Source organism: Portunus trituberculatus, chromosome 6, assembly GCF_017591435.1.
Source record: "Portunus trituberculatus isolate SZX2019 chromosome 6, ASM1759143v1, whole genome shotgun sequence".
NCBI lineage: Eukaryota > Metazoa > Arthropoda > Malacostraca > Decapoda > Portunidae > Portunus > Portunus trituberculatus.
This window is the reverse complement of record NC_059260.1, coordinates 8,537,129-8,560,856: the sequence shown is the minus strand read 5'-3', so window position 1 is coordinate 8,560,856 and position 23,728 is coordinate 8,537,129. Positions and strand designations below refer to the sequence as shown.

The following is a 23,728-nucleotide window of genomic DNA, read 5'->3' as shown; positions in this document are numbered from 1 at the left end:
TTACCTTCTAGACTGAGTTAGGACACATAGCCAGTATTTCCTCCTCAGGAAATTCATAGAGATCCTGACTGTACACACAACCTTTACTGTAATTAAAGGTGGGATGTGTTTTAATAGTCTCAAACAAGCTGACATTAGGGCAGGGGAGATGTTGCAACATCCTTGCCTGCGTGAAGTCTTTTGCTCGCACGAGCACTCCCTTCCCGTATTTCTTGAGGTTTCCCTCAGGAATCGTGCCGATCTCTTTGGACAAGTACCGGGAGGCGTGGATGAAATTCCCGCGCCCATTTCTGTAGTAGGCCACAAACCAACGTGAAGTCGGGATCTGGCGGACTTCAGGAACTGAATTCTCTGAAGAGAACTCCGACAATAAAGCTCGGAGTTCCCACCACGAGGCGCGAAGGCCTCTACAGTTCCACTGTAGAAGCTTGAAGATGACTATTTGGGTGCAGTGGACGGGCGAGCCTTTTTGAAGCTGCCCGTGACTGACCTGACTAGAAATAATAAAACGACAAGAAAACACCGGGAGTTGTGATGTGTCGGGTCGTTGGACCACTGCCTTTCGGCCTGCTGGTGAGTGATGTGAACCATCATCACTCCTACTGATCCTCGGAGGACGAGGATCAGGCTGGATTGCACTTTTTGACACAGCGGGTCCACAAGGGACGTATGTGACAATATTATCGGACGTCTCCATGCTAAGACCGTCCTCATCACAAGTAGCCCGATCTGAGATGGAGGGCGTCACAAGAGGCTGGAAAAAAACTACTGGAGCTACCATTGCAGAGCGGTCCCTAGAGGACTCACGATCATGTGCACCGGGAGAAACCTTAGATTGCTTAGGCTGAGCAAAATCTATCGACTCCGCAGAGCGACGGTGCCGTTTGGTCATGCCCTTCAAAGGCTTAGGTGATACAGAAGGCTTCTTGCAGTTGACTCAAATGAGTCGTCGGACAAAAGCGCAAACCTATTGGCCAAATGAACAGGACCACCCGCTCCATCAGAGCGAGAGGTAGCAGGATTTGTCTTCGGACCGGCAGACTCAGCTGAAGAGCGAGCGGCCAATGAAGCATAAAATGTCGCAACAGTACCATCCTTCTGGCGGTACAGGAGTTCACGGCGGGCACTACCAAGGCTAATGAATTGGCTGTTAGGTAGCTGTAAAATATCCTGCTCCAGGCGATACCTGGGACATTGCCTGGAACATACCTGGTGAGCATCACGGCAATGGAAACAGTAAGCAGTAGCATTGCAATGCTCCTCAAAGTGTGAATCTAGTACCGAGCAATTACCACATCTAAAAGCTTCCTTACAGGAGCTTTTGCCGTGACCGTACCCATATCAAGAGAAACACTGAAGAGGGCGAGAAAAAAAGCGCCTCACCCTAAGGTTGATAGGACCGATATGAACACGGTCTGAGAGGGTGGAACCAAAGAAGGTAAGAAGGACCATGTTAGTAGAATTCTTCAGCTTTGTCACCTTCTGGACTGAGTTATGACACATACCCAGTATTTTCTCTTCAGGAAATTCGTAAAGATCCTGACTGTACATACAACCTTTACTGTAATTAAAGGTTGGATGTGCCTTAATAGTCTCAAACATGGTGTCAAAAGGACATGGTAGATGTTGCAACATCCTTGCATACGTGATATCTTTCGCTCGCACGAGCACACCTTTTCCGTATTTCTTGAGGTTTCCCTCAGGAATCGTGCCGATCTCTTTGGACAAGTACCGGGAGGCGTCGATGAAATTCCCGCGCCCATTTCTGTAGTAGACCACAAACCAACGTGGAGGCGGGATCTGGCGGACTTTAGGAACTTAATTCTCTGAATAGTGGCCAAAAAGATTTGGGATGTAGTCCGTGTCATTGTCCAAAATATTGCGAGAGTGGAGAAGTTCTGTTTTAAAGCCAGAGCCAGCAAGGGGCAGGGATGGATGGATGGATTTTAATTTTTGGCGCCGCAACAACAATAGTCAAATTAAATGAAATCAACGTGTAAATATATATGAAAAAAACAACTTATTAAAATTAATTAAAAACAATACAGTAAAAAAGGAAAAACTAAAAAAAAAAAAAAAAAAAAACTATATAACTAAAACTAAATAAAACTTAAAACTTAAAATACATAACATTTAAAAACAATACAGTAATTCATGACTAAAAAAGGCAATATAACTAAATGAAATATTAAAATACATATAATAAAATAGGAATAAAATTCAAAGCTTTGGGAGAAGGCCAGCTTCTCCCAAAAACCTAAAAAACGTCATGGCCCTGGGCCAGACACTCTGGTCCAAGGACCTTTGAGATATAATAGACACCGCTATCTCTAGCGCGACAGCGGTAGAGGTAGCGGTGTCGTAACTCGATCAAACTAGGGCAATCTACCAACATGTGCCGCACGGTGAGCGGCACCAAACAGTCATCACAGTAAGGTTGAGGGTCCCTGGTCAGGAGGTACCTTTGTGTAAGGTACGTGTGACCTATACGAAGTCGCGCCAATAAGTCTGTGCACGGCGATCACGGAGATGGGTGTATGTCCACTGAGGGAGTGTGGAAGTAGTGATCTCTCCCATTTTCGAGGTTGCGACCCCCGTTAGCCATCTCCTCTGCTTAATTGCTGCAACCTCCATACGAATTACATGAAATAAATCTCGAAACGGAACATGGGAAGGAGATGGAGCGCGACTTCCTGCCTCTTTACCGAGGCGGTCTGCGTGTTCATTCCCTGGAACACCAACGTGACCAGGGACCCAACAAAACCCAACACGATATCCTTGTTGGGTAAGAAGATATAGCCACTCCAGGGCTGATAAAACCAAAGGGTTAAGGGAGACAGTGCAAGAGAGACCAGTAAGAGCACTACGAGAGTCACTAAAAGAGCAAAAATTATCTGTAAAGCTAGTACTATGGCAGACAGCTCCGCGATAAAAACGGATGCCACTGAAGGAAGAGTGCCAGACTGATAAAGAGAGGGGGAAAACCACACTAAATCCAACGTCTGCGTCGGATTTGGAACCATCAGTAAAAACGGGAATATCATCAGAATGAGTTAAAAATGTTCTAAAAACCGTGAGTGGGACAGCTGGTGGAAAATCCTTCTTGCCATCCATTGCAGGAGGGCATAATGAAACAACCGGAAGCTGCCAATAACTAACTCGTGGGAGCCGGAAAGATTAGACAAGAGAGGTGTCGATGGACAAAACAATCATGAGGTTTGCCACTCGAAGGCCAAAAGGTTTAGGGAGACTCGGTCAAGTGACATTTGCCTGCGAACGCGAGTCCCGCAACATTGACAGACAAGGAACAGAATCGGGAAGACGGTGGGTGCGAAACCAACACCGGAGCATCGAAGACTGGCGCCGGAGGTCGAGCGGCCAGAAACCAGCATCCACTAGAAGGCTAGGTATTGGAAATGTCCGAAATGCACCTGTAGCCAAGCGGACCCCAGCATGATGCACGGAGTCAAGCGTGCGTAGTCGTGCATCCATTCCGGATGAGTAGATCTCACAGCCGTATTCCAGCTTGGGAAGTATGAGTGTGCGGTGAATCAGCAGCAACGTGTCCCTGTCCGCACCCCAAGAGGTGTGACTTAAAAGCCGAAGAAGGGATAATGCCTGCCGACAAAACGCCTTAAGAGAACGGAAATGGGGAACCCAGGTGAGACGGTTGTCAAATAAAAGGCCAAGATATCGAGTCGCCTCCACGCATGAGAGGCGTCTATTGGCAAGGTATAAACCCAGGTCTGGATGGACACCACGGTTGCGACAAAAATGCATGGCTACGGTATTGGAGCTGGAGAATCGAAAACTGGTCATGTTGGACCAACTGGACACCTTATTGATCGCCAGTGGAGCTTTCGCTCAATCAGTGACATCCTAGCAGCAGCAAATAAAATACATAAATGATTAACATATAAGGAGATGTGAATGCCATCTGGGAGAGTATCAATAACACCATTAATGGCGACTGCCAACACTAAGAGTACTTCCCTGTGGGACACCATCATTTAGAACAGTAGCCTCAGAGAGAACACTCCCCACTCGAACCCGTAAAAGACGTCTGGATAAAAACTGCTGAATAAAAATAGGAAGGTGGCCACGGAGGCCAAAATTAAACAAAGACTGTAAAATGCCATGACACCAAGCCATGTCGTAGGCCTTCTCCAGATCAAAAAACACTGTTACTTGATGGTGGTGATTAGCGAAGGCCTCACAAATAGAAGACTGTAGGGATAAAAGAGCATCAGTAGTAGCCCTCATCTTTCGGAAGCCATACTGTACCGAGGACAGATACTTCCCCCTCTCCAAGTACCACATGAGTCTTATATTAACCATCTATTCTAATACTTTACAAATGCAGGACGTCAACGACATAGGACCATAGTTCGTAGCCTGAAGATTATCTTTCCCAGGCTTCGGAAAAGGGAGAACCACTGCTACAGCCCAAAAAGTTGGAAAGTCACCGGTATGCCAAATCATATTATAAAGATTTTATAAAAAGTTAAAAGCACTGTCAGACATGTGGCGCAAGAAAGCATAAGGAATATCATCTGGGCCAGAAGAAGAGTCATGACACAGGGAAAAAGCAGTCCGGAACTCGGAGGCAGAGAAGGGGACATTATAAGAGTCCTCTTCTGTGGAAGAAAAATTTATGCCGAGAGATTCCATTCTCTGGCGGTGACGTGCGCCCGGGGCTGCAGGATGCCTTCGGGAAACACTGGCAAAGTGATCTGCGAAGAGGTCGGCGACAGTCCTAGGGTCTGCCACCGTTCGCCCAGAAGACAACAAAACTGGTGGGGAAGGAGCAGAATACTTCCTAGCAATTCGGCGGACTTTGTTAAAGACATCCGTAAGAGGAGCGCGGGCGTTAATGGAAGAGACATAAGCTTTCCAAGAGGCTCTTTGTGCCTCTTTCAAAACGCGGCGGGCTCGAGCTCGGCAGCGCCGAAAGGCGTCCAGACACTGCGGGTCCCCACGAGAGACGAGAGAAATCTGCCCGTTTCTCTTTCACCGCTTCAGTGCATACTGCGTTCCACCAAGGAACAGGACGCTTAGTAAAGCGGCCGGACGTCCTAGAGATTGTCTGAAGTGCTACTCAACGTATAAAATCGGCAAAATAATCAACAGCTTCAGCACAAGTAGAAAAGTCAGCCAACGGACGGATAATAGAGCTAAGGTCTGTGAATCGAGGCCAATCTGCCTCGTCTAAAACCCAGCGTGGGGGCCGGGACTGTGGCTCTGAGTTCACGGATTCCAATAAAATAAGAAAGTGGTCACTACCGTGTAAATCCTGTAGGACCCGCCAATTAAAATCAAGGAAAGAATTAGATAAACAAATAGAAAGATCGATAGCTGTAAAAGTCCCAGTAGGACTATGGAAATGTGTGCCATCCCCAAAATTTAAAATCTCCAATCCCTCATCCTCAATAAAAGAACCGATTAAAGCCCCACGAGGATTACTAGGATTTTCACCCCACAATGGGTGTTGGCCGTTAAAATCTCCCAACAAGATGAAAGGCGGAGTCAGCTGACAGTTCCACTGTAGAAGCTTGAAGATGACTATTTAGGTGCAGTAGACGGGCGAGCCTTTTGAATGGGCTGCCCGTGGCTCGCCTGACTAGAAATAATCAACCGACGAGAAGGCACCTGGAGTTGAGATGTACCGGGTCGTTGGACCACAGCCTTTCGGTTTACCGGTGAGTGATGCGAAGCACCATCACTCCTACCGGTCATCGGAAGACGAGGGTCAGGATGGACTGATAAAGTGGGTTCACGAGGGACGGCTGTGACACTATCATCGGACGTCTCCATGCAAAGACCGTCCTCATCACAAGAAGCCCGATCTGAGACAGAGGGTGTCACAGGAGTCTGAACAAAAACTACTGGAGCTACCCTAGTAGAGCGGTCCCTGGATGACTCACGATTATGTGCACCGAGAGAAACCTTAGACTGATTAGGCTGAGTTAAATCTAACGACCCGCGGTGCCGTTTGGTCATGCTCTTCAAAAGCTAAGGCGATGCAGGAGGCAAATGGACATCCAGTACATGGGTTAGTTTGGTAAAGTCCGTATTATTCTCGTCGCTTCTTGCAGGTGACTCAACTGAGTCATCAGTCAAAAGGACAAACCTATTGGCCAAGTGAACAGGACCACCCGCCCCAACAAAGCGAGAGGTAGCAGAAGGAGTTGTCTTTGGACCGGGAGACTCAACTGAAGTGCGTGCAGCCAATGAAGCACAAGATGTCGCACCAGTACTGGCCTTCTGGCGGTACAGGAGTTCACGACGGGCGCTACCGAGGCTGATGAACTGAGTGTTAGCAAGCTGTAGAATGTCCTGCTCCAGACGATACCTAGGGCATTGCCTGCAACGTACCTGGTGAGCATCACGGCAATGGAAACAATAAGCTGCAGCATTGCAATGCTCCTCATCGAGAAGCGTACTTTTGCCGTGACCGTACCCATAGCGTGAGAAGCACTGAAGAGGACGAGAAACAAAATGCCTCACCCTAAGATTAATAGGTCCGACATTAACACGGTTAGGGAGGGTGGACCCAAAAAAGATGAGAAGGATCATGCTTGACGGTAATGCTTATAGCGCCTGCAGGCACACTTGAAGAGTATATGGGAAGCGCTGTTCAGCTTCCGCCCATTAGTGGCGCAGGCAATTTTATTTATAGTGGTACCCATATCAGGGCCCATATCACCGCCCTAGCTCATCTTGAGTGTAACCACCTAGAAACTGGGTATCATGGTGATATGTTGTTGGAGGAGTTCCTCATCATAGTGACCTTCTGGACTGAGTTAGGACACATAGCTAGTGTTTCCTCCTCGGGAAATTCATAGAGATCCTGACTGTACACACAACCTTTACTGTAATTAAAGGTCGGATGTGCCTTAATAGTCTCAAACATGCTGTCATTAGGACAGGTGAGATGTAGCAACATCCTTGCCTGCGTGAAAACTTTTACTCGCACGAGCACCCCTTTCCCGTATTTCTTGAGGTTTCCCTCAGGAATCATGCCGATCTCTTTGGACAAGTGACGGGAGGCGTGGATGAAATTCCCGGGCCCATTTCTGTAGTAGACCACAAACCAACGTAGAGGCAGGATCTGGCGGATTTCAGGAACTGAATTCTCTGAATGGTCATCAAAAAGATTTGGGATGTAGCCGGTGTCACTGTCCGAAATATTGCGAGAGTGGAGAAGTTCTGTCTTAAAACCAGACCCAGCAAGGGGCAGTGATGTTACATGTTCTACTGCCAAACAAGCTTCATCGCATGACAGAAGCAATACATAGCAGCGATTAGACGGAAAGTCCTTATCGTAAACAAGTCGAATGCGAAGAACTGTGCCATACACCTTGAAAAGTGAGTGCAAGGCGTGATAAGAAAATAATGGGTTGACATTTACCATCACAAGGGAGTCATATGCAGCAGAAATACGTCCCTCAGAAGAACTCCCAGAACAGGAGACTGCTGCGGGAGGCTCTTGTGGAGAGGAATCCTCCTTCCCACTCAGACCTGAAGATGATGTCTCGCGGGCCAGGTCAGCCACCTCACGAGAACCTAAATGTTTTTTGTGTTTTCCCATAAAAAAAGCCGCTACACAAAAGATTGGCTCCAGGGGCAAGGGAAACCACCTACTGGGACTACAGTGGGAGGGAGCATTGGCTGCCGTGGACGGGGTACCTCGTCCCCATTCGGACCAGTCGTTTTAAAAAAAGGCCCCACATGCTACGAATATTTTTCCATGACAGAGCTGAGACCCCCGACCCCCAAAGCATCCCAGCCTGGATACCCAACCATCCAGCACAGGACGGCCCCTACTGGGCGATCCCTCCAGCGGGTGGCTCCGCTGTCCACTGGCAGCCTACGTAAAAACCATTTAGTCTGGCTCCTCACTGGCGACCTTACTAGCATGGGTAGCCCTCTCCCCCTCGAAAGGGCAGAGCAGGGGCCTAAGCCCCCTCTAGCCTAGTTCGCCAGGTCACAAGGGCACGCTAGCCCCCTCACCACGACAAGGCGGTTCCCATCTGCGGGGCGGCAAGGGCCAGGGATGCTACATGTTCATAAGCCAGACGGGCTTAATCACATGACAGAAAAGTTACATAGCAGCGGTTAGAAGGAAAGTCCTAATCATAAACAAGTCGAATGCGAACAACCGTGCCATACACCTTGAGAAGTGAGTGGAAGGCGTGATAAGAAAATGATGGGTTAACATTTATCATCACAAGGGAGTCATATTCAGCAGAAATACGTCCCTCAGAAGAACTCCCAAAACAGGAGACTGCTGCGAGAGGCTCTTGTGGAGGGGAATCCTCCTCACAAAAACCTGACAGTTTTTTGTGTTTCACCATATATATAAAGTTACACAAAAAATGGCTAAAGGGGCAAGGAAAACCACCTACTGGGACTACAATGGGAGGGAGCGCTGGCTGCCGTGGACGGGGTACCTCGTCCCCATGCGGACCAGTCGTTTTAAAAAAAAGTCCCACATGATACGAAAGTTTGTCCACGACAGAGCTGAGACCCCTCTCCCAAAGCATCCCAGCCTGGACACCCAATCAGCCAGCACAGGACGGCCCCTATTGGGCGATCCCTCCATCGGGTGCCTCCGCTGGTCCACTGGCAGCCTACGTAGGAACCATTTAGTCGGGCCCCTCAATGGCGACCGTACTAGCATGGGTAGCCCTCTCCCTCTCGAAAGGGCAGAGCAAGGGCCTAAGCCCCCTCTAGCCTAGCTCGCCCAGGTCTCAGGGGCACGCAAACCCTCCCACCACGACAAGGCGGTTCCCATCTGGGGAAGAGAATAATACGGACTTGACCAAAGTCACCCATATAGTAGATGTCCATTTCCCACCTGTATCTCCTAAGCCAGTGTTTCCCAACCTTTTCGCAGCGATTACCCAAAAATACAATTTCACAATCATCCATTACCCCAATGAACAAATACTCGTAATATAGGAAAAAAAGTAACTGTATTTCATACTTCAAAAACAGACAAAATAGAAACTATACAACACAATAATGCAAATCTATAATACGAAAAGAATTAATTTTAGTTCATACATAGAAAGCAGAAAAAATTAATAGAAATCTTCATTGAAATTATATGAAAATGTAAACTGATTGCCTCATCCCATGCCAAACATCCATTACCCCAAAAATATGGGGTCATTACCCCACTGGGGTAATTTACCCCTAGGTTGGGAACCACTGTCCTAAGCCTTTCAAGGGCCTGACCAAACAACACCGCGGCTCTGCGGAGTCGAACGATTTAGCTCTGCCTAAAAAATCTAAGTTTTCTGCCGGTGCAGGTGACCGTGAGTCCTCCAGGGTAGCAATGGTAGCTCCACTTGTTTCTGTCTAGTCTTCTGTGACGCCCTTCGTCTCAGAACGGGCTTCTTGTGATGAGGACGGTCTTAGCATGGAAACGTCCGATGATATTGTCACAGCCGCCCCTCGTGGACCCACTGTATCGGAAAGTGCAGTCCTGCCTGATCCTCGTCATCCGAGGACCGGTAAAGGGTTCGCATTTCTAGTCAGGTCAGTCACGGGCAGCCTCAAAAGGCTCGCCCGTCCACTGCACACAAATAGTCATCTTCAAGCTTCGCGCCTCGTGGGGGGAACTCCGAGCTTTACTGTCGGATATCTCTCCAGCCTGTGTAGCTCTGCAAGAGACTATGCTTAGTGATAGTACTTATTTTAGTCCTCCTGGCTATCGTGCCTTTTTTAACACTCCTTTCCCCGAACAGGGCCAAAACGGTGGCACAGCTATCCTAGTCCGTCAAGACATACCTATTGTCCCCTTGCAACTCAACTCTCCCCTTCAGGTGGTTCCTGTTAAGGTTTTTATGGGACGATCTTACACTATTTGTAGTTTATATCTCCCTCTTAGGTTTCTTGTCTCCAGAGGTGAGCTTGACGGCCTGGTGCATCAGCTGACTCCACCTTTCCTTTTATTGGGAGATTTTAATGGCTGTCACCCATTGTAGGATTAAGGTGCTAGTAATCCTCGTGGGGTTTTAGTCAGTTCTTTTATTGAGGATGAGAGATTGGAGATTTTAAATTCTGGGGATGTTACACATTTCGACAGTCCTACTGGGACTTTTACTGCTATCGATCTTTCTCTGTGTACATCTAATTCTTTCCTTGATTTTAATTGGTTGGTCCTACCGGATTTACACGGCTGTGACCACTTTCCGATTTTATTACAATCTGTGAACTCTCGATTCACAGACCTTAGCTCTTTTATCTGTCCGTTGGCTGACTTTTCTACTTGTGTTGAGGCTGTTGATTATTTAATCGATTTTTTACTTTTAGTAGCGCTTCAGATAACCCCTAGAACGTCCGGTCGCTTTACTAAGCGTCCCGTTCCTTGGTGGAACGCAGCATGCACTAAAGCTGTGAAAGAAAAACGGGCAGTTTTCTCTCGTCTCCGGCGACATCGTGGGGATCCGCAAGGCCTGGAAGCTTTTCGGCGCTGTCGAGCTCGGGCCCGCCGCGTTTTGAAAGAGGCACAAAGAGCCTCTTGGAAAGCTTATGTATCTTCCATTAACGTCCGGGCTCCTCTTTTTTTTTTTTTTTTTTACGTAGGGAAGAGGGCCAGCCAAGGGCTGGCCCACTTGAGCGCTGGCTCTCTAAAGAGTTCAAAAAGTGCGAAAAACCGTCAGCCAGAATTAGGGGAGCAAATGCCTCGATACCTCCCTCTTAAAAGAAGACAAATTGTAGAAATTCGGAAATACAGATGCCGGGAGGGAGTTCCAGGGTTTACCAGTGAAAGGGATGAATGATTGAGCGTACTGTTAAGTCTTGCATTAGAGAGTTGGACGGAATAGGGATGAGAGGAAGAAGAAAGCCTTGTGCAGCGTGGCCGCAGGAGGAGGACCGTACTTTTTAACTTTTTATTAAATCTTTATAATATGATTTGGCATACCGGTGACTTTCCATCTTTTTGGGCTGTGGCAGTGGTTCTCCCATTTCCGAAGCCTGGGAAAGATAGTCTCCAGGCTACGAATTACCGTCCTATATCTTTGACATCCTGTATTTGTAAAGTGTTAAAAAATATGGTAAATTTAAGACTCATGTGGTCCTTGGAGAGAAGGAAGTACTTGTCATCGGTACAGTACGGCTTCCTAAAGATGAGGTCTACTACTGATGCTCTTTTATCCCTAGAGTCTTCCATTTGTGAGGGGGTGGTGTTAAAATAAGGCGAGGCAACATCAGCGGTCATTTGGCGCCGCTACGAAATGTTAAAAAGACATCGTAAAATTCAAAAGACCGTAAAAAAAAAAAAAAAATTGAAGCAATTAAAAACTACAAAACTAAAAACAAAGTAAAATTCTGAAATCAAAACTAACTAAAATACAGTACACAATAAAAGTAATAAAACATTATAATACATATAATATAATCAAATAAAATTCACAGCTTTAGGAGAAGGCCAGCTTCTCCCAAAAAACGAAAAACATCATGGCCCTGGGCCAGGCACTCTAGTCCAAGGACCTTTGAGATATAATAGACACCGCTATCTCTACTGCGACAGCGGTAGAGGTAGCGGTGTCTTAAGTCAGTCAAACTAGAGCACTCCACTAGGAGGTGCCGAACTGTTAGCGGCACCAGGCAGTCATCACAGTAAGGTTGACGGTTCCTGGTCAAGAGGTACCTTTGTGTAAGGTACGTGTGACCTATACGAAGTCGCGCCAATAAACTCTGTGCACGGCGATCTTGGACATGGGTGTATGTCCACAAAGGGAGTGAGGAAGTAGTGATCTCTCCCATTTTCAATGTTGCGCCCCTGTTAGCCATCTTCTCTGCCAAATTGCTGCAACCGCCACACGAATTACATAAAATACATCTCAAAACGGAACTTCTTGCCTCTTTAGCGAGGGGGTCTGCGTGTTCATTTCCTGGAACACCAACGTGACCAGGAACCCAACAGAACCCAACACGATATCCTCTTCTGGTAAGTAGATATAGCCCCTCTAGGGCTGAAAAAACTAATGGGTTAAGGGAGATAGTAGAAGAGAGAGCAGTAAGAGCACTGCGACAGTCACTAAAAATTGTAAAAGACGAAACAGGGAGAGTAAAAATTATCTGAAAAGCTAGAATTATTGAAGACAGCTCCGCCGCTGAAGGAAGGCTGCCACACCGATAAAAAGAGGGAAAAACTACACTAAACCCGACGCCTGCGTCAGTAAAAACAGGAATATCATTAGAATGGATAAAAAAGTGTTCTAAAAACCGTGTGTGGGACAGAGTTGGCAGTAAATCCTTCTTACCATCAATGGCAGAAGGGCATAATGACACAACAGGAAGCTGCCAATAACCAACTCGTGGGAGCCGGAAAGAGAGGACAGGAGTGGGATCGATGATAAAATCCAACATGAGGTTTGCCACTCAAAGGCCATAAGGTTTAGGTAGACTCGGTCGAGTGAAATACGCCTCCGAACGCAAGTCCCGCAACATTGACTGACAAAGGACAGAATCGGGAATACGGTGGGTGCGAAACCAACACCGGAGCATCGAAGACTGGCGCCGGAGGTCGAGCGGCCAGAAACCAGCTTCAACTAAAAGGCTAGGTATTGGAGATGTCCGAAATGCACCTGTAGCCAAACGGACCCCAGCATGATGTACGGGGTCAAGCGTGCGTAGTCGTGCATCCGTTGCGGATAAGTAGATCTCACAGCCGTATTCCAGCTTGGAAAATATAAGTGTACGGTGAAGCAAGAGTAACGTGTCCCTGTCCGCACCCCAAGAGGTGTGACTTAAAACCCGTAGAAGGGACAATGCCTACCGACAAGACGATTTAAGAGAACGGAAATGGGGAACCCAGGTGAGACGGTTGTCAAATAAAAGGCCAAGATATCGAGTCGCCTCCACGCATGAGAGGCGTCCGTTGTTGAGGTATAAATCAGTGTCTGGATGGACACCACGGTTGCGACAAAAATGCATGACTACGGTCTTCGAGGTGGAGAATTAAAAACCATTCATGTATGCCAAACTGGACACCCTATTGATCGCCAGTTGGAGCTTACGCTCAATCAGTGACATCCTAGCAGCAGCAAAACAAATACATAAATCATCAACATATAGGGAGCTGAGAATGCCATCTGGAAGAGTATATATCACACCATTAATGGCGACTGCGAATAGTGTAACACTTAGAATACTTCCTTGTGGGACACCATCATTTAGGGCAGCAGCCTTGGAGAGAACACTCCCAACTCTAACCCGTAAAAGACGTCTGGATATAAACTGCTGAATAAAAATAGGAAGGTGGCCACGAAGGCCAAAATTAAACAAAGACTGTAAAATGCCATGACACCAAGCCGTGTCGTAGGCTTTCTCCAGGTCAAAAAACACTGTTACTTGATGGTGGTGATTAGCGAAGGCCTCACAAATAGAAGACACCAGGGATAAAAGAGCATCAGTAGTAGACCTCATCTTTCGGAAGCCGTATTGTACCGATGACAAGTACTTCTCCCTCTCCAAATACCACACGAGTCTTACATTTACCATCTTTTCTAACACTTTACAAATGCAAGATGTCAAAGATATAGGACGGTAGTTCGTAGCCTGAAGATTATCTTTCCCAGGCTTCGGAAATGGGAGAACCACTGCAACAGACCAAGAAGATGGAAATTCACCGGTATACCTAATCATATTATAAAGATTTAATAAAAAGTTAAAAGCACTGTCAGATATGTGGCGCAAGAAGGCATAAGGAATATCATCTGGCTCAGGAGAAGAGTCGTGACACTGGGACAGAGCAGTCCGCAACTCGGAGGCAGAGAAGGAGACATTATAAGACTCCCCTCCAGTGGAAGAAAAATTTATGCCAAGAGATTCCATTCTCTGAAGGTGACGTGCGCCCGGGGCTTCAGGATGCCTCCGGGAAACACTGGTAAAGTGCTCCGCGAAGAGGTCGGCGACAGTCCTAGGGTCTGCCACCGTCCGCCCAGCACACAACAAAACTGGTGGGGAAGGAGCAGGATACTTCCCAGCAATTCGGCGGACTTTGATGAAGACATCCGTATGAGGTGTGCGAACGTTAATGGAAGAGACATAGACTTTCCAAGAGGCTCTTTGTGCCTCTTTCAAAACACGGCGGGCCCGAGCTCGACAGCGCCGAGAAAGCTGCCAGGCACTGCGGGTCCCCACGATGTCGCCGGAGCCGAGAGAAAGCTGCCCGTTTTTCTTTCACAGCGTTAGTGCATGCTGCGCTCCACCAAGGAACGGGACGCTTAGTAAAGCGGGATTGTCTGAAGTGCTGCTGAATGTAAAAAATCGGTAAAATAATCAACAGCCTCAGCACAAGTAGAAAAGTCAGCCAAGGGACGGATAAAAGAGCTAAGGTCTGTAAATCGAGGCCAATCTGCCTTGTCTAAAACCCAGCGTGGAGGCTGGGACTGTGGCTCATAGTTTACAGATTCTAGTAAAATGGTAAAAGTGGTCACTCCCGTGTAAATCCGGTAGGACCCGCCAATTAAAATCGAGGAAAGAATTAGATGAACACAAAGAAAGATCAATAGCTGTAAAAGTCCCAGTAGGACTGTGGAAATGTGTAACATTCCCAGAATTTAAAACCTCCAGTCCCTCATCCTCAATAAAAAAAAAAAACAATTAAAACCCCACGAGGATTACTAGGCCGTCAAGCTCATTCCTGGAGACAGGAAGCCGGGGAGGGAGATATAAACAGCATCTCCATCTCCTCTGCTAAATTGCTGCAACCGCCACACGAATTATATGAAATACATCTCGAAACGGAACATGGGAAGGAGATGGAGCGCGACTTGCTGCCTCTTTAGCGAGGCGGTCTGCGTGTTCATTCCCTGGAACACCAACGTGACCAGGGACCCAACAGAACCCAACACGATATCCTCGTTTGGTAAGAAGGTATAGCCACTCCAGGGCTGATAAAACCAAAGGATTAAGGGAGACAGTGCAAGAGAGCAGTAAGAGCACTGCGACAGTCATTAAAAATTGTAAAAGACGAAACAGGGAGAGTAAAAATAATCTGTAAAGCTAGGACTATGACAGACAGCTCCGCCGTAAAAACGGATGCCACCGAAGGAAGGCTGCCACACCGATAAAAAGAGGGGAAAACCACACTAAACCCAACGCCTGCGTCGGATCTGTAACCATCAGTAAAAACGGGGATATCATCAGAATGGATAAAAAAGAAAAAAAAGTCTTCTAAAAACCGTGTGTGGGACAGAGCTGGCAGACAATCCTTCTTGCCATCCATGGCAGGAGGGCATAATGAGATAACAGGAAGCTGCCAATAACCAACTCTATGGCCAAAAAGTTTAGGGAGACCAGGTCGAGTAACATACACCTGCGATCGAGAGTCCCGCAATATTGACAGACAAGGGACAGAATCAGGAAGACGGTGGGTGCGAAACCAACATCGGAGCATCGAAGACTGGCGCCGAAGGTCGAGCGGCCAGAATCGAGCATCCACTAATAGACTAGGTATTGGAGATGTCTGAAATGCACCCGTAGCCAAGCGGACCCCAACATCATGCACGGAGTCAAGCACGCGTAGTCGTGCATCCGTTGCGGATGAGTAGATCTCACAGCCGTATTCCAGCTTTGGAAGTATAAGTGTACGGTGCAGAAGCAGCAAAGTGTCCCTGTCTGCACCCCAAGAGGTGTGACTTAAAACCCGAAGAAGGGATAGTGCCGTCCTGCAAGACGCTTTAAGAGAACGGAAATGGGGAACCCAAGTAAGACGGTTGTCAAACAAAAGGCCAAGATATCGAATGGCCTCCACAAATATAAAGCGGAATCTGGATGAACGCCACGAGTACGACAAAAATGCATAGACACGGTCTTTGAGGTGGAGAAACGAAAACCATTTATGTTGGCCCAACTGGACACCCGATTGATTGCCAGTTGGAGCTTTCGTTCAATCAGTGACATCCTAGCAGCAGCAAAAGATATGCACAAGTCGTCCACATATAAGGAGCTGTGAACGCCATCTGGTAGAGTATCTATAACACCATTTATGGCGACTGCAAATAAAGTAACACTAAGAATACTTCCCTGTGAGACGCCATCACTTAGAGCAATAGTCTCGGAGAGAACACTCCACGCTCGAACCCGTAAAAGACGTCTGGATAAAAACTGCTGAATAAAAATAGGAAAGTGGCCACGGAGGCCAAAATTATACAACGAACTTAAAATGCCATGACACCAAGCTGTGTCGTAGGCCTTCTCCAGATAAAAAAAAAAAAAACGGTTACCTGGTGGTGGTGATTAGTAAAAGCCTCACAACTAGAAGACTCCAGGGATAGAAGAGCATCAGTAGTAGACCTCATTTTTCAGAAACCATACTGTACAGATGACAAGTAGTTCCCCCTCTCCAAGTACCACATAAGCCTTACATTTACCATCTTTTCCAACACTTTACAGATACAGGATGTCCGGCATATAGGACGATAGCTCGTAGCCTGGAGGTGATCTTTCCCAGGCTACGGAAATGGAAGAACCACTGCGACAGCCCAAGAGGATGGAAAATCACCGGTATGCCAAATCATATTATAAAGTATTTAATAAAAAGTTAAAAGCACGGTCAGACATGTGACGCAAAAAGGCATAAGGAATGTCGTCTGGACCAGGAGAAGAGTCGTGAGTCACACTGAGACAAAGCAGTCCGCAACTCGGAAGCAGAGAAAGAGACATTATAAGACTCCCCTCCAGCCGAAGAAAAGTTTATGCCGAGAGATTCCATTCTCTGGCGGTGACGTGCGCCCGGGGCTGCAGGATGCCTCCGGGAAACACTGGCAAAGTGCTCTGCGAAGAGGTCGGCGACAGTCCTAGGGTCTGCCACTGTTCGCCCAGCAGACAACAAAACTGGTGGGGAAGGAGCAAAATACTTCCTAGCAATTCGGCGGACACCTTCAGCTGTAACACTCAAATTATTGTGAACAAGGAAAGACTTTATTGTGGATGTGTACTTAAAAGCAATATTTACATCAAGATTTCTGCTGACTGACTTAATACTTTCAAGGCTTTTAACATACGGGAGACATAAATACGGCTTGGTGTTGTCTGGGCGGGAACTAGGAGCAAACTACGTCTTTCTAGCCTTAAGATAACCTTTCTTTATGAACCAATCAGGATACTTTAATTTTCGAAAGATTGACCAAATATCTGAGTTTTCACGGTCTAGATATTGGTGGCTACAGATTTGTAACGCTCTAAGGAATATGGTAGAAATAACAGATAGTTTGATGTCATCGATATGGTAGAAAAAATAGTGAATATACATGTCACAATGGGTAGGCTTTCAATACACAGTAAATATAAAGTCATTAACTCTAGTAACCAGAATATCAAGAAATGGGAATGAATTGTTATTCTCCCATTTAATTTTGAAATTAATGAAAGGTACCAAGTTGTTTAGTTTTCTGAAAAAAAAATCACAAAATTATTGAGTGTATTGGGCCAAAAGGGGAATATGTCGTCAACATACCGGTACCGAAGTAGATTTTGTGGGGCAATTTTAGGTAATAATTCTGCTTCAAAATATTCCATTTATAAATTACTTAAAATCAGGGACAAGGGAGAGGAGAGCCCATACTGTTTCCAAAGCGTTGCATGAAAAAATATTTTTCCCAAAGGAAAAGACATTGGTTGTGACTCATAACTTAATGAGTTCAATAAAGATATCAACTGGCATACCTAAATCCAAGTTGTATGAAGGCAATCTTCTACTTAAAAAGGCCAAGACATCATCCATAGGGACTTGAGTAAACTAAGAATCTACATCAAAGCTCACCATTTTACTGTTGGTGAGAGAAACAGAACTTAATTTTTCAATAAAATCAGAGGAATTCTTTATGTGGCAGCTTGATATGCAACCAACAAGCGGTGATAATTCGTTGGCAAGAAATTTGGATAGTTTATAGCCAAACGATCCACAATATGAAACAATTGGTCTAAGGGGAATATTAGTTTTATGAGTTTTAGGTAGGCCATATATGTGTGCAACACGGGTAACAAACCCTCACAACATATGTGTATAGAAAATGTTCTAATTAAAATAATTTGTATTTTGTCCTACAGCTGCATTCACAGAAACTCATGTTACTCCATGAACAATATGACTTGGGATTAGTTCATTTACATGAATTCCAATTAAAATCCAGTTATGTTTATATGAAACAATTTTATCAGTTCTATTTCAATTACAAGAATCTATTTTTCACTTCACATTCAATTATCTGATAAGGCATTCTTCAACAGGAAGCCTGATTAGCTTCAGAGTGGGTAATAAATGATAGTGTACAATATTTATGATTGCAACGAGTAAGGCAAAAAATGTTAAGGGAAAAAATGTTATGGTTTAACATAGCAGAAGGAAAATCTGTGAAACTTCACAGTATCATTCTTTCTGGAAAGCAGAGTACAGAATTTTTTACAATTGTCACCGTACTATTTTCTAACATTACAGGTACAATATACAAACCAACCGTTTCAATTTCTCACCACGGCAATTGCTCCGTTATCTCTCTTGACTACTTTTGCCATCGCTTCCAACATAAAGACGGCGAAGCTTATGTCTGGTATTGTTGGTAAGGGTTTGCAACCTTGCCAGCTCAACACTACTGGCTCCTTCCCCAACTCATGTTTGGAGTTATCCATCTGCAAGATAAATTAGGTCTAAATTAATAAGAAATAGGGCAATATATAATCAATATAAATGCAGCAAATAAGGAAAATATATCGGTAGAACGAAGACCATCATCATATTTATTAAATTTAGAAAATAAGATAAACTTAGAAAAGATCTTTTGGAAAGTACCTATTTTTATGTAAGAGAAGGAATGGAAAGTACCTATTTTTATGTAAGAGAAGGAACATGGCCAAGGGTAATATAAAACGAAAAAAAAAAAAAGTCCACTTAGTTAACAGTCTGCTTGCAGGTCCGAAGTAATTAGACACACACAAAAAAAGAAAATAGATTAATGTGTTCAAACCTCCTACTTAATGAAGTCAAGTCATAGGAACTTAGAAATACAAAAGCGGACAGGGAGTTCCAGAGCTTATCAGAGAAAGGTATGAATGATTGAGAGTAATGGTTAACTCTTACATTAGAGATGAACAGAGTAAGGATTAGAGGGTGAGGAAATCCTTGTGGACCGAGGACGCAGGAGGATAGGCATGCAGTTGGCAAGATCAGAAGAGCAATTAGCATAAAAATACCGATAAAAAAAAGCAGAGATGCAAGATTCCTTCGGTAAGAAAGAGGCAGAAGACAATCAGTCAAAGGAGAGGAGTTCATAAGTCCAAAAGCTTTTGATTCCACCCTATCTAATAAAACTGTGTGAGCGGAACCTATGCATATGCGATGAGTACTCCATTCATGGGCTTATCAAGGCCAGAGTTACCAGTTGGGAGTGATGAAAAACTGGTAAAGATGTAACAGAACGCCTGACTTCATAGAAGCTGTTTTACCAAGAGATGAGATTACGAAGTGTCCAGTTTAGAATGTAAGTTAAGGACAGACCGAGGACTGCAGACTGCAGAACAGAGGAACAGTTGAGTGTCATTGAAGAAGAGGGGATAATTGTCTGGAAGGCTGTATCGCGTTAATAGATGGAGAAATTGCGGTTTTTGAGGCATTGAACTCTAAGTTTGTTTGTTTTTCTGATCCCAATAAAAAATCTCAGAGAGATCAAAAGTTAGTTGTTCTGCGGTGTCCCTGCGGGATCTGTTACCTTCCTGAAGTCTTGGTCATCAAGAAAAAAGACATGTAAAAGAGAAGGGAGTATCATCAGTTAAGAGTGGATACGGCAAGAAGTTTCGTTTAGAATACATTAATGAATAATTGGAAGAGAGTGGGTGACAGGACAGAACCCTGAGGAACACCGCTATTATTAGATTTAAGAGAATAGTGGCCGTCTACCACAGCAGCAATAGAAAGGTCAGAGTAGCAGAGTGAGGGATAAAAACCGTAGAAAGATAGTTTAAAGATGACAGACTCTATCAAAAGTTTATATATATAGTTTATATATATATATATATATATATATATATATATATATATATATATATATATATATATATATATATATATATATAGCTGAAGGCAGCAGCAAAAATTTCACCAAAATCCCTGAAAGAGGATGACAAATATTCACAAAGGAAAGCCAGAAGATCAACTGCAGAGCAACTTTGACGGAAACCATACTGACGATCAGATAGAAGATTCTTAAGTTCCAGATGTTCAAAAAAAATCTTTAGAGAAGCATGAGACTTAAAATTTTGAACGATAGTGTGAGGAATTAGAACGTTCATTCTTTTTAGGAATAGGCTGAACTTAGGCAAACTTACAATGAGAAAAAAAAATTTAAAGATAAATAGATGTCGATAGACAGAGTTGGAAGAATTTGGCCAAGTAAGATGCAAGCACAGAGGCACCCTTTTTTAAAACAATAGGAGCTACCCCCATCAGGCCTTCTGAGGGTTTATGCCACCCTGTCATTGTAAAGACATTTATTCGAAGGCATGAAATAGTCAGAGGGAGGAGGATTGGGAGAGAGAAGCACATAATCATCCAAGGTAAAGTTATAAGCAAATGTTTGAGAGAATAGTTCAGATTTAGAGACAGATGTAACGGGAATGTTGCCACCAGAGAGAAATAAAGGAGGGAAAAATGATATTTTTGGCCAGATACCAGAAGTCTCTAAGAGAGTTACATTTTGAAATATTTTCACATTTTCTATTAATGAATTAGTGTTTGGTAAGTTGAACAACTGACGGTATGATTCTGGGCAGAAACATAAAGTGCATGAGATTTGGGTGATTAATACTCATGCATCTTTTGGGGGCTATCTCTTTATCACGTATAACAAGACAAAAGGCTTTGTTAAAACAAGGTTTGTAAGGTGGTTCAGGTTGAGAAAAAGAGTTTAGAATGTACGCCTTCATCCCAGACACTATCAAGACAATGAGACTGGTTTCTGACATGGAAACATTTATCAATCCAAGGAAAATAAACATAGTACTTCCACAGGTCCCCACAAGTGGCAGAGGCGAAACACCAGAGGCACCTCTACTTTGAGGATCCTGAGGATACAGATATGAGATTTTGATTGAAGGAGCCCAATGGAAAAGTTAGGGTAACGGCAAAAGCAAAAGAATTAAAGGTAAGAAAAAGTCAAGAATGTTGGATGTATCTCTAAGATGGTCAGGAATACGAGTAGAGTGTTGCATCAGTTGCTTTAAGTCATGAATGATACCAAAGTGTAAGGCTAGTTCAACTGGATTTTCAGTGGAGGAAGAGGAAAGCTAAAGCTAGTGGTAAGCATTGAAATATCTAAGAATGGAGATCGCAGAAAGCTAGAGTTAGAATGTGCTCCACTTTGTGAGTAAAATCATAAAAAAATTGACATGTTTGCGGTCAACATTTTTATTTCAAATATTGGTTCTAAGGATAACATAGGCCCTAAATTTAGCTATGGGAATAGTTTTTCTTCGTATGAATGAGTAAAAGTGGTATAAAATATGGATTAAAGTCGAGGAAAAATCACGTGACTTAGAAACGGATACTGATTGGTCGTGACGTGTGAGTGTAGGTACGGAGCCCGCCAACAACAAAAACATTGTGTTTCTCCAAGAGTTCGAGGTAGCTGGTTGCACTTATAGAGGTTCCTAGTCGCTAGCAATGGCTGGAAACGTGAATCGTAGTCGTTGGTGCTTCGTGCCGATGTGCAAGAATACTGACAAGAGTACTCCAGGGAAGATATTTGTGTCTGTGCCAAGTAATCCATCTATAAAGCCCCCCTTCACGCTACGTAAAATAGCTACGGTTCAAGTATGGTTCAGTAAAACTGTGCAGTTAATGTAGCGTGAGTGGGGCTTTTTTTGGTTTGCGCAGTTGGACGGAACCATAACATAACAATATCCAACGTGTTTGATATTTTCGCGGCTTGTGGCTGTACCATAACGCAGACCATAACCGTGTGTGGGTGTTTTTGCTCAGTTTTGACTAAAGGAAATCGTGAGCACGTGTTTAGCTGAAAAATATATTTGCTAATTTCGTTTATCTTTTTTTATTTTCAGGTGCATTTTCCCCAACATGGAAAATAAATTTAGCAGAGAATTCTTAAGTGAAGTAATAGAACTGTATAGAAGTTTCCCGTGTTTGTGGAAAATAAAAAGCAAAGAATATTCAAATAGAAATCTTGTCTTTTAATTAATGGAGTCAATAGTGATAACAATTCTGAGTAAGTTTGCTCATCCATTCTCAAGTAATTGAAATAATCAACAAGTTCCAAACGAAGTTCATTTAACAATCCTTCATGCGATAAGCTATCCCTCTTCAAAAGCCATGGCTTGCACCATCTTGACTTTTTTTTCTTTTTTCTTTGTAATGTAAGTGCCAGCGCTACATGTACTAAATCGTCCGATGAAAAACAATCAGAGAGAGACATCTTTCCGATTCAAAACGTTGAGAAAACTGAGCAAAAGAATGTAACGTGAGTGGCCTACCCACTCGGGCATAGGTTTGTGCAGTTGACCATACCATAACCCTACCATTGCTAAAGACTGTAGCGTGAATGGGGGGCTTTAATAAGAAAAGGCTGGTGGCTCGCAGCTCGACGCGAGTTTCCCATGTCCAAGGCTCATATTTACTGCTGTGAAGATCATTTCAACGTGAGTATAACGTATACATAACGCTTTCGTAACATAATATACAAAAAATTATTAGGTGTATCATGATTCCTGAGTGAAATCTACATTTTTTAGTGAAGTTGAAGAGAGCAAACTTTATAGGTGTTCAGGTATGAAAATCTTTCATTGTGCAGCTGTAGGATACACAACAGCTTTGATTAATGTTTTTTTTTTTTTTTTTACATATCCTTGTACTTAGTGACGTGCTTAATGCTTTCTTTGAATAGAACTAGTGTTAACCCCCAGAAAATAGGCCTTTAAGAAGGTGAAAGTAAGGGCTATAAGGACACATACGTACCGGTGATTAAGCTAACCTTGGTTGGATACTTAGTAATTTTCTTTGCAAATGCAAGTTTTTCCCTGCATTGAAAACAGGCGTATATGTTGTTATATTCATTTTAGAGTATCAGAATCCATTTATTCTTATAACTTATTATGATTTTCAGTTAAAAGAAGACATGGAGAACTATTTATATTACACCATGATGGGAGGTCCACATCAGGTTACACCCTGGAGTTAGGCCTCACAAGTTCGACTGCCAGGGGAAGATCACACCTCAGAATGAGAACAGGGACAGGTTACAGAGGAAGAGGAAGGTTCTGGAGATTCTTTCTTCAAAAAGAAAACTTAATGGAACCTCACCAAAGTAAGTGTCCATAGAGCATGTAAATACTGTAACTTACAGTTGCCAGTACAGTGTAATTCATGACAATGTTTTCATATGTGAATATCATGGCTTTCTTTTTATGTATAGATAAAATGCAGATTGCACACATATGATTTGCAGATTGCAAGTGGTCATTAGGGTATTAGGTCATACAGGCAGTGTGACTATCATAAGTTATAGGCAGATATTTATCATGTCCTCTTTTGCAACACATCCAGCACCTCAGCCTGACCATGTGGATCAGAGGATAGAGCACGATGGGCATGTTGATCCTGAGCCACTCACCCCTTCTACACAGGACACTGGAATGCAAGTGCAGATACCCATATTGTTCACCCCATTATAATGACATTCGTACTGTAAAGTATAAT

General features: G+C 44.3%; 1 protein-coding gene across 1 annotated transcript in view; it reads right to left on the bottom strand.

Moving 5' to 3' along the window:
* Positions 1-23,728, bottom strand: part of LOC123517181 — a 72,675-nt gene that overhangs the window by 17,941 nt on the left and 31,006 nt on the right. The window contains exon 2 of the mRNA XM_045277183.1: positions 18,499-18,654. Within this exon, the coding sequence (XP_045133118.1) occupies positions 18,499-18,654 (156 nt within the window). The remainder of the gene's footprint in view (positions 1-18,498; positions 18,655-23,728) is intronic.